Source organism: Nematolebias whitei, chromosome 19, assembly GCF_014905685.2.
Source record: "Nematolebias whitei isolate Nwh7 chromosome 19, NemWhi1, whole genome shotgun sequence".
Lineage (NCBI taxonomy): Eukaryota > Metazoa > Chordata > Actinopteri > Cyprinodontiformes > Rivulidae > Nematolebias > Nematolebias whitei.
In genome coordinates, this window is record NC_056516.1 from 31868231 (window position 1) to 31880710 (window position 12480).

A 12480-nucleotide genomic window follows, 5' to 3' on the forward strand; every position below is an offset into this window, starting at 1 on the left:
ATATATTTGGGGGGGTTATGGGTTTGGGTTCTGTTTATTGCATTTATGATTCATTGCAATAAAATAAACAAATTTAAAAGGTAACAGATCATTGTAAACTTTGGTTTATTTACATAACTTTAATCGCTGGAAGTCCGGCCCCCGAGCTGTTGGCTTTCAGAAACTTTGGCCTCCTGAGCAGTTTAGTTGAATAGCCCTGAGCTACATCACAATTAGGTCTTGATTTCTTGTTTTTGGCTTCATATGTGATTAACTAATACTCAATTAATAACTAATAAACAAAATGCAATCAGGAGTTTATCGTTAATCCTTGATTAGTTCGTTATTAATCCCACTTAGCTGAAATTATTTGGTGGTTCTTTTAGTGACGTATGTGTGATGAGTTAGCAAAAATTAGTTTGTTAGCTGGATTGAACTTTTGTCATTAGCATCCATGCTAACAGCAACAGATTGGCCTTCTGATTATTTGCTCGTGGTGTTCCTTGATTAATCGTCACCGTCGTGTTCTGCCCGGATCATCTCTGTCCGGTTTGTTCTCACCTCCTTCACCTCCAACATCAGGAAAACCAAAACATTCAGAAGTTGGGCCTTCTGCGGTTTGGCAGACACACATTTCATGGACCGTTTGTGTTTTCCTGTATGTAATTAGATTTTATTGTAGCTTGTCAAAGCTGTTTGAGGAAAAAAAGTTCAGTTTTTAGTACTACCTCGTTAGTAGGCAGGGGTTCAGTTACAACGGTAACAGACGGCCAGCTTATGGTTCAGTTACGTGAATATTGTGTTAAGAGACAATCTTCAGCGTTAGTGCCCGACTTCATATACAAAACCTTCAAATGTTCACACAGGTATATTGATAAAAGTGACTTCTATGGTCAGAATCTCATCACAAGCATTTTTATCCCATAATGGAAGTCACGTTGTCCTTTATGGTAGCAATACACAAAACAGCCCAGGCGCGTACTCAGTAGGTACCAGACTTACCTACGTGTACCTGGCAAGTACAAGGTATGTGTTGGACAAGTACTCGGCACGTTGTACCAGGCTGGATTATTCTTTACCTCTCCTACCTCATCTCTATTTTTTCTTTTCCAAAGTTTTGGACGTTTTCTGACTTAAAATCAAGAAGTTGCTTCGTCCTCGTCCTTCCTGCTCGGAGCACTGAGGGACATGGCATCTCCTCCCAACTGTGAAATAGCCACTCATGTTTCCACCCAAAACACCTCCGTTTCTATGAGACAGTCAACACACACACGCACACACGCAGAGGATTTAAGATCCGGGAGGGCCGACCGTTCGTCTCCTGAACTGATCGATACGATTCAATCTCCACACACGAGGCCACGACTGCTGCTCAAACAAAGAACGGCCGGACAGAGAGGGACGGATTAAAACTCACCTCCACCTGCAGCACCTGCTTAACGCTCCCGTCCAGGATAGAAGGAATGTCGTTACCGTGACAACAGCTCATGCTACATCCGCGTTGATAAGAGCTTTTGATAAATACTTCTCCAGTACATTGAAAGAGGTGGCGGACACAGAGGTCGTTACACGGGGTGTCGTGATGTATTTACACTTTCAGACACATCGTGTTGAAGACGATTAACGGCGGTCTGGGTTCATTAGACACACGTGCTGCTATATGCAGACAAAAAGTCTCTAATATCAACAGTGAGAGGCCATTTTTCACATTTACAGCGGAAGTTTAAGGTTCTCCTCACACACACACACACACAGAGTATATGGTGTTTCTTCCAGATACGAGTGACAAATAACATTTGCATGATGAGTTTCAGCTCACGGCACGGCTACACGTTTGGAATACAACTTCTAAAAATAGCGAGACAGAAAGCAGACAAAGCAATACGAGGGATAGGAAATGAAAACAGGTTCTTCTTTTGTCATCTAAAGCACCTCGCCATCTTTCCCCACTCCTCATTAGAGTGACGGATGTTAAGTCAAAACATTTCCTGGTTCACGGAGCCCATTTTCACCGTCTCCTTTTGTCTTTCTGTCATCGCCCCCTCTTGGGTTGCCAGATTAAGTTTACCTACAACCACCGTGCTTTTTAGGGACACCGAGGGAGTTTCCTCCTTGCCGTTCAGCCCCGTTTTCTCCAACTTTAACTCCCTTGTATTGCTTTGTCACAGACCTCTAAGGCAGGGGCGTCCAAAGTGCAGGCCGAGGGCCATTTGTGGCCCTTGGTGTGATTTTGTCCGGTCCACAACTGCAATTAAAGAATGGTATAATTTTGGCCCACAGGCTTAAGAGGATGATGCAGATGTAGACCTTTAGATTTAATGGTGATACTTTTTAAATATAATTTTTAGGTTTAACAGCAAGAGATAAAAATAATCTTCTCAAAATGAGCGAAATTAAGTACAATTTTTTTTTAAATCTATAATTAATCCCCTTATCCTACAACCAACCTTCACTGATCTACCAAAAAGTAGAATTTTGGATAATGATTCACAAAACTTGGCTAATTACAACAAGTGATTTGAAAGGAAATCATTTCAGTTAAGTTAATAATAGATGGCGAGAAATTTGACATTTTTCAAAGAATATAAAGTATCATCGGCAAACAAGTTGATCAACTTTATCAGTGTCCCTTCAAGCCTTCTATGGATCTGTTTTTGCGACTGCCAGCTGTTTATCAGAACTTTGATGACCCATTTGGGCCGTCCACAGTCCAAATGGGTGATTGAAGCTCCACCTCCTTTTTAAAGGGGGCGGAGTCTCTTGTCTATGAAAATAAACAAAAATGAACTTTCAAAGCACATGAAAACAAATAGAAGCCCCCCAAAATCTAATAAAATAAACAAAAAAAAAAACATAAAAAAAATAAAGGTTTTGAATATTCTGGATTTACAAGAATTTAAACAAAACCTTTCTCCGAAATAGTAAATTGGTTAAATATGAGAATTTTTTTTTTTCTCCTTTAAATTCTGATTTTTCTGGTCCATGAGTCCTTTCATCTAGACAGTTCTGGCCCACCTATGAAAACGTTTGGACACCCCTGCTCTAAGGTAACTGACGTCAAATCAAGTCTAGTTTTATTCTTTTTTGTTTTCACAGTTCAGTTTTTCCTTCATCCTCGTGGCATGGAGAGGAATGGATACTTCACGAGGCGTCGTCTAACACTTTTTATCAGTCCGTTTGAAAGAGGGAACAAACTCAAACACATAATGTGTAAGATATGTCCCTTTCTTGTGTTTTGTGGTAATACAGTCAAAGGATGAAGAGGAATGAAAGGGAAGCGTGTTGTTCGTGTAGACAGCCTTTTGTTCCGCCTTGCAGAAAGTCCTCAGCTGAGCAGAACCAGGCTCAGAACGCCACGAGGCTGTGCGGAGGAGAAAAGACATTAAAGTGCTAGAAGAAGGGGCTAACAGAGGATGTTGGAGAGGGAAGGACAATGGATTACTCTGCAAGTCTCAGTTTGAAGTGGAAGAGAAGGGAAAATGGTAGAATTGTTGTGCAAACACAAAAAAATCCTTCAGATTTAAATGTTTTGATTCTGCTGAAGGTTTGTGCGTGTGCATGAAGGAGGTGCAGCCAGAAAGGAAAGAGACTCCTGGTCATGTCTGTAGGAAGCTGTGAGGAATCACTGAGGGAGACTTTCAGGAGTGGCTGAGATAAAAAAAAAAAAAGTAAAAATAAAAAAAGGCAGGTTCTTTTTCTCAGACCAGTCTTTGGTGAAAGTGAGGATGAAGACTCGACGTGTGAGACGAAGAACTTTGATCGGTTCAGGAAGAGGTCTGGATGGGTGTGTTGTTCTGCAGCGAGGAAGGCCCGGTCCATCAAACTACGGTGAAGACGGACTGCACTCCAGAGAGGCTGCAGAGAGAGAGAGAACAGATGAAAAACACCCGTGAAACAATAGAAGAACATTAGAAATCAAACAGGAAGAGGAGGAATGTGATCCCACTGGAAGGAGATGAGAGTTGGTATAAAAAAACAAACCCTGAGAGCAATAAGATGAAAACAGAGGAGCAAACAGACAGACCATGAAAAGTGAGGGAGGTCGCAGAATGAAACCAAGACGAGTGACGTAAACGAGAAAGGAAATTAAGAAGTTGAGATCAAATGCGGGGAAAAAAGAAAGAGCTCAGATAACAAGCCTGGGCACAGTGAGGCAGAAAAATGGATCGGGGGGTGGGAATTAGAAAAATAGAAGTGAGAAGGGGAGGAGATAAAGATGGAATAAAAAAAAAAAAAAAAACGAAAAAGGGAAGGGGCACAAATAAAAAGAGGGGATGTAATTATAAAACGGCAGAAGAAAAATCAATGCAGAGGGCAGCATTGTGCTCGCAGTCGACGCACACACACGCACACACACACGCACACACACACACACACACACACACACGCACGAAATGTAGACTGAAATCAGGGATGAATCAAATGTTGTTTTTTGTTGTTGAAACGTTTCATCCTTCATCCAAAGGACTTCATCAGTCCGAGGAGCCACAACAAACTCAGTCCCACAAGCAGCACACTCCCATAGTGGACCAACCAGTTTGCTGGTGATAAGATGGTTTCTGGAGCCCGCCCTCTCCCCCGTTGACTTCTCTGAGGCAGCCATGGCTGAAGTGGTTCAAAACATCAAAGTTCATGCTCAGTAATTATTGTTCATATCAATCAATCAATAATCAGTTGTGCCTCCTGGGACTGATGAAGTTCTCTGGATGAAAGAAGAAACGTTTCAACAACAAAATAAATAAATAAATAAATAAAAGAAAAACCGTCCAGTTGGATTTTTTTTCCTGGATTATTGAGCGTGAACTTTGATGTCTGATCCTGGAGGTTTCACTGATTTCTCCTGATTGGATCCTCTGACTGCCTGGACCAGAACTTGGACTCTTGTCTAAATCGCCTTGTGATCTAGCTGGTTTTTTTTGCTGCTATTCCTCTTGATTGTCTTTTTGGTTGCCATTTTGTTTCGATTTATAAAAAAAAAAGAGAAACTTAAATTTGTATGCCTATTTTATGACTATCTATTGTCGTTGTTATTCGTTGCTGTCATCACTCTGTTATGAATCAGGTCTCTCTTGTAAATGAGTCTGAGGCTCAATGGGATTAACCTGTTTAAACGAAGGTTGAATGAATGTTTCAGCTATTTTACAAACATTAAAATCCCTGTGATGTACAGTTTAATTTATTCAGTTGCATTTCATTTGGCATTATTGTCAATTTTATGGTTTTTAAAGAATAATGTACATAATGAATCTGTTTCTCACTTTATAACTACTTGCACACATCATATATGGACACACTCATTTGTCCTTTTCCTAAACGGAATCTGCAACAATTAAAATATTTTAACTGTGAATTTTTCCAACTTTGATTAGAGGCAGATTGGAAACAGGTTTTAACCTTAGACGTATCATTAGGTTGTGCAAATTCAAACATTTCACCATTACAGACTCTGAAGCATCACACTGAGCTATAAAGCATGTCGACAGTGCACCAGCTAACAAACACAACGAGTAACAGAATTAGTGCGAGCGCTCATCAGAGAGGCAGGGCCACACACAACAAAGAGATGAAATTCATAACAGTCGTAGGAGGTCCTCGACAAGCTGTCAGCACGTTCCAAAGACCCCCTCCTCCGTCTTCAGAGGACGGGGAGAGTCCTCAGAGCTCCTAACAAATGCTGCTCCACGTCTTCATTTCAAGGGTAGTTTGCATTACGTCACTCAGAAACAATCCGTTTACACAAAGACTCTGATTTGAATCATAAATTTACAGCTAGCTTTAGCTTACGTCGACTCTCCTCAAAGACTTACCTGATATGAGCGAAGAGCTCCTCCTGAGTTTCTCATTTCTTTTTACACAAACTTGTTTGGTTTTTGTCACTCACTCAGAAACAGACATGACGCACATGTAGCTTGTTACGTTAGCACTTGCATCAAGTTTTAAAATATCAAGCAGCCATAAAATCATGGACAACATTTGAGCTCACAAAGCTTAACGGGCTAGTTCAGATCTTCTGAAGTGGGGTTTCACCTGTTCTACATATTAGCTCTTTGAGCGGCCAGCTTGGATAAATGGAGCTGATGAGTTAACCTGAGTGGACCCAAGATTAAACTGGATTGCAACCGTTTTGAAATAATTGACAGCGATCAATGCAAAATCTATAAATCTTTACACCTGTGTCAGTATCTCATTACGCAGGAACTCTGGCAAAAAATAAAATATTCCATCTAGAAGCGCTCCAGCTAGCACTGGAAGTGCTACGGGTCAGGGATTAATTTGAGGCAGATCCTGCCGGAACAGGTTCCGGGAACTCTTATTTTGAAAGGGTGCGTTCCGGTAACTGTTTGCTTGGATCCGGTAACTCTCAGGCTTACTAATAATAAAGTTATGAACAAATTGACTGCCTTGAACAAATAAAACTTGTACTGGATACGTAAACTGAAAATAATTACATAAACACTCATTTTAAACACAACAGCCACTTACGACTTTTTAATATCACATACGAGCTGCTCCTTCAAGTAAACATTTCTGCTTCTACCCTTGAAATAATCTCCACCCCTAAAAGAGTGGTGGAGGTGAGTGCAGAGCTAACCAGGCGGCCGTACGCAGGCAGGAGCCATGAACAGACGGAGGAGTCGCCTGGAGGTTTCACATGTGGTCCGACGACGAGCAGGGACAGTGTCGGGCTCGGAACCGTCAAGGGGGGCGGGGGTAGGATGCTCGAAACAAGTGGAGTGTTTACAAATGTAGGTAAACTTAGATGTTTAACAACCTGTTAAAATACACCAAAATGCAGGAAATTGCATCTACTTCATTCAAAATTTTCTGCGGGAAGATCCTCAGATCTCCAGACAACTCCCCCTACCCACCTCCAACGGCCACCGCTGGCCTGCCCGCTATTTGTGTTCCAGCATCGATCGGTTTACAAATTAAGCCCTGGCTACAGCTAGCTGACGCTGCTGCTTGAAAACATAAAATCTTGTGTAAATAACCCTGGAAAATGAAACGTGTGGTTTTGTAAAAGTTTACAAATGTCTGCATGAACGGCTGTGAAAATTTAGATCCACGACCTCCTTTAGTCTTAGCCGTTCTTTAATCGTGTTGCAGATAATCCTCCGCAACATCAGGTGGTGCTCTTGTAAGGAACTTTAAGATGGTGGTCTGATTAGAGCTATAAATTAAACTATTTCTCCGTGTTTGCTCAAAGATCTGAACATGTCACATTTAAAAATGCATTTCTGGTTTTAAACCAGTAAACAACTGTTAAAAATAAAGATTGTTTATCCCTCTGCTGGTGATGCTTTAGTTGTCAAGGATAGAAAAAGGGCAAAGCACTTTTCATTTAGTAAAAAAACATAATTACTACAATCTGCCAAATTCCAATTAAACAGATAGACGTGTGAATGACTTGTTCGTGCGTGTGCTCCAGCATCGAACTGAAATAATATTGTTTTTGTTTGTCGCGCGTTAGTCATCAGAGCGTCTCTTAAACGAACACACCTCAGTGTGCAGCTCTGCCACCTCTGCTCCACATCTGGATCAGAACTTGTAAACAAACCGGTTCCGTCCATTCAGGTCCGATCTGTTTACCAAGACTGAGCTGCTACGTCCTCTTGTAGAGGAAAAAACCTGCTTCGATATTAATCTTTCCTCTTCGTGCCACAGAGATTAGTTTTGCTCATGAATGTTTTTGTGTTTACTGTGGGAAATTATAATTTTTTGTGTAATTATTGTGGGAACTCGTTATTTTCAGACAGTCTCTCACTCTGTTTTACTGTTGAATATACTTATAAATACTAAATAAATCAATCAATAAATACAAAAAACAGTGGAAAACAGACTGAAAATCGTCCAACAAGAAAAAAGTGCAGCAGATTTACTAAAGTATTCAGCCTCATGCACACTACTGCATATGTATTTTTACAACCTATAGTTTTTTGTTTGTGTTTTTTGGTGTGTTTGTACCTCCTGTCCATAAACAGTTTGAGGTACAAAAATAAATCATATAAAAAGCACATTGCAGAGCTTTTCAACTCTGAAATGATCAGTATATATATGTATATATATATATACTGATCATTAATAAGGTTTAGGATAATCTTCAGTTTTGCCACACGACATGTTTAACTCGGTTTTTATGTGAACAATAGTTACAAATATCTGGAGTGGCGAAGCTCTGAATGTTAAAGGCTATACGAAGCAGGGGTGCAGGGAGTGCTGCAGCACCCACTCATGTATCCAGTTCAAGTCGATTTTGATTAGGGATGCACCGATCCACATTTTTAAACTTCAGATCTGATCCCGATACCTAAACCTGGATATCGGACGATGCCGTCCTGATATCATCATCGTTATTGATTTTATATGAGGCTGTAATAATCTCCTCTCTACAGGCAAGTACAATTTGTACAAATATATGCATGCATGTCCAAAAAGGCAACATGAGGTAAGTTTTATTAATGTTGGATAAGTTTCAAAGTTAGAATTTAATCCTGCTAACACAAAACATGTTTTTTTTTATTACTAGCTTTAAAGTGGACATTAAAGTGATTAAATGGCTTCAAACATCTGCTAAGTTCAGGGCATAAACCAACACAGACATGTTCCTGTTTTTAGTATTTTACATCACTTTATAACGTAGCTGTTTTTTTATATATTTTTTTTTCTTGTATTTTTCAATTCATATGTTTTTTTATGATTGTCTATTGTTGTACTGATAAATATCTCCTGGAGGGTAAACTCTTGGCTGTAAGTATCAAGCTGTGAAATCTTCAGTTTTCTACAACTGATAGCAGTTGGTCATTAATTACGATGAAGTTAAGCAACTTCTCGGTAAACATTCGAGCTCCGTGGCTTCAGCGGTGTGTTATTGTCATTCAGTCCAGAGAAGGCAGTCGATTTTGGTCAGCTGCGCTCAGTCTGCCCCTCCGCTGAGACGGGCCGGGGCGGCAAAATGCAGATGATTTGACGTTTGCTCCAGGAGTTCTGAAGCGAGATGAAGGTGGCTCACTATGGCAAGCCATGTGTCTCATTAATAGCCACTTTTCCTTATTAATGAGACACTTGGCTTGCCATATTACTCGAGGGCCCTCTAGTGGCTGAAAATGGTAGTGTTCAATATTTTCCATTTCAGAATGAATGAAATCATCAGCTTTTAGCCAAAAATTGAGTTCTAAATATGGGAAAAAACATAAATAAGTTGCTTCACTGTATAAGTCGCAGAGAATGCACATTTATGCAAAAATGTTACTCAGGGTTCTAGGTACACCCAAAAATAGCAAAAATATAAAGTATAAAAAGAAACTGTAAAAAAGGATCTAAGATATAAACGAAGTTATACGCTAAACGAACGCCAAACGGGACGCTAAAAGATCTAAGATATACGCTAAACACTAATAACGTAAAACAATACGGCGTAACAGCAGCTCGAACATGTATGCCTGAGGACATGCATAAAAAAAATGTATGGACATTAAAAAAAAAAAAAAAAAAAACTTTAGTTTTTTTGCACGTTTTATAACCAATATTTTGATATTGTGTTTTGTGATTTTGATACAAACCAGCACTGTTGCTGTATATCTGTGCACAAAATGTTACAGCTGCTTCAAAACACCCTCACTAAAGTGGACGATCAGCATTTGGTCACGACTGCAATGTTTTAGATATTGTCCAAAATACATGGCCTGTTTTTTTATGCTAATATTCAGAGAATAAACGTGCACTGCATACATTTATTACCATATCCTTTGAGAGCGTTAGTCATACAGATCCACACATGCTCACCCCCCCGAGCATATCTGATGCAACCTGAAACATTTCCAGCAGGGATAATTTAATATTTCTGCCAAAACAACTACATAAGCAATGCTACATTAATAACAAACATTTACAAAATTGCATTCATGTAAATTTATAGTCAACTTTGAAGACTGGAGTTTTTAAGAAGGCACGGCCCCCCTTTAGTTCTGGACCAGCTCAAACTAGCCGTTAGCTCATGGGAAATTAAACGTTTCTTCAACTAGACACGGTACAAAGAGTATCTACAACAGGTAAGATACTGATTGTTCATAACCCTACATTAGAAGCTTCAAACTGTCTTTTTAAGAGTAATTTGGATCAACACGTGAACAGGACGTTTTCCTCCTCCTTCCACTACATAACCCTTAACCAGAGCTTCTTCAGGAGGCATCAGCGACTAAATCCTCAAATTTTATTTAGTTACTTTTTCTTTTGTCAACAACAAGAGGGAACTGCAAAGGAGAAAGAAGATGAACAGTAAACACAAACCCTAGTTACGTCACAACATGCGAAACGTGCGTGCATCTAGATCTGAGAGTGGTTGAACGTGTGGATGATGCATGGAGTTAAACAGAAAGTACGATCGCCCCGTAACGATGTCAGCTGCTCAACTATCACTGCCGCTTACACACATTGGAGCTCAAACCTAAATATATAAAGAAAACGTGCTGCAAACAGCAACGCTCATCTTTCTAAAGTGAGGAATTAAACGAATGCAACAGCATTTTGAGAGTCGGTGTTATTATTTTCACGTCTTACATTTTATCAACAGCAAAACTGTGATAAGCTGCTCTTCAGTTGGGCAAGAGAGCAGCAAAAATAAAAAGCAAGATCAAACACTGAATTTTATCTCTGATAATTGCATGGATTAGCCTGTAAAGGTGGAGCCGTTTGGTTCAGCTGGAGGCAGAAAACATTTTCAGTCTCTTGTCCTCTGGACACCAAACTGTAGCTTCAGATTTAAAGGAAACTAATTCTGATCAAAATTGTGGCAAGAAAGCAAGCAAAAATCACAGCACAGAGCATTTACCATACTTGCTGACGTACAAGTCGCATCCCTCCAATAATGTCATATAAAGTGGAACAAAACAAACGCGTCGCTTCACCGTACAAGTCGCATCTATTATGAGTCACCGCTGATCACCTGGAAAAGTGGGCCGGTGTTGTGCCAAAAATCAATTGGCTGCCATTTACGGAAGTGTGCACGGAAGGACTTTAAGAAGATTAACACTTAAAAACAATTATTTGTTTGCTCAAAATTATAGCAAAGGTGTGTCTCAGTTGAAATTTTCCTTAATAAATTAATCATATTGGTCAAATCAGCTGCATTTCAAAAATCGATTTGCGCAAGTCGGATAACGCAAAGGGAGGACTCACTGTGCACTTCTTCTAAATTTACCAAGATAACCACATAAAAACAATTGTTTGTTTGCTCGACATTATAGTAAAGGTGTCTCTCAGTTTAATAAATGCACTTTAATGGTCAAATCAGCTGCATTTCGACTGGCGGTGCGGTGAAATGCAGCTGATTTGACGTTTGCTCCAGGAGTTCCGGAGCGAGATGGAGGTGGCTTTGTATGGCAAGCCATGTGTCTCATTAATAGCTACTTTGACCTAATAATGAGACACTTGGCTTGCCATATTCCTCGAAGGCCCTCTAGTGGCTGAAAATGGTAATGTTTAATATTTTTCATGTCAAAATGAAAGAAATCGTCAAAAATTGGGTTATAAATATGGGAAAAAAAATAAATATTACGCTTCGGTGTATAAGTCGCAGGACTTGCAAATTTATGCAAAAAGGTGTGACCTATACAGCGAAAAATACAGTACTTTCAATTATTAATTAGAATCACTGAAGGAATACCAGATCTTCTGAAGTGGGATTTTGTGGAAAGGTAATGATCGATTACTATCTTACCTGCTGTAGATAGCTCTTTAGACTATATCAGCATTACAAAACATAAAAAATGTGCAAATACAAACTCCGTCTACAAATGATATCCATCGGTCAGAAGTACCTCCCACTCTCTAAGGCCCGCTCAATGCCTGACAAATGTATTTAAATGACACATCCAGAACTGAAAGCCAGAGTTTAGGAGTATTTTGGCTTCTTTGAAGTAAAAAAAGAAAAAGATAACATTACATATTTCCACATGGAGGAAGAAGAACCAGCTGGTGGTGGCTGCTGCTGCTAACCAGAGGACCACGGAGCGAACAAAGGCAAAGTTCTCTGCAACTTCTGCTGCAAAGTATTGAGTCTGCATTCAGGGGTTGAAAAGCATGGCTGGTGTACTTTGTTGCATCTTTCGGAGCCATGAAACATCATCGCAGCTGTTCCCACACTCTGACAGGACCAGAAATAAAGTGTTGGAAAAAGTGAAGGAAGTCCTCCTTCACCACAGAATCTTATGTTCCTGAACAAAGTTTCACTCCTCTCGTTCATTTCATTCCCAAAATCCTGTTTAAATAGAAGCAGGAACTGTTTCCAGCTGCAGAGTGGAGGAAATATTTTATTTCTTTTAGTTAGATCAGACATTTGATGCTCAGGATATTTTTCCATGCAGGATTTTGGATGCATCAGTATTTGTTTTACACCGTAATTTCTTGTAAGTCGTAGTTTTTTTGCATATATTTGTCAGTCCTGCGACTTGTATACATTTTTTCCCCCATATTCATAACGCAATTTTGGACTGACACTTTAAA

The 12480-nt window shown here is 39.8% G+C and overlaps 1 protein-coding gene across 1 annotated transcript in view; it reads right to left on the reverse strand.

The window, feature by feature from the left end:
- Positions 1-3676: 3676 nt before the first annotated feature.
- The window catches only part of samd12 (sterile alpha motif domain containing 12), a 138022-nt gene continuing 129218 nt past the window's right edge, over positions 3677-12480 (reverse strand). The window contains exon 5 of the mRNA XM_037693445.1: positions 3677-3834. Coding sequence (XP_037549373.1) covers positions 3803-3834 — 32 coding nt within the window. The 3' untranslated portion in view covers positions 3677-3802. The remainder of the gene's footprint in view (positions 3835-12480) is intronic.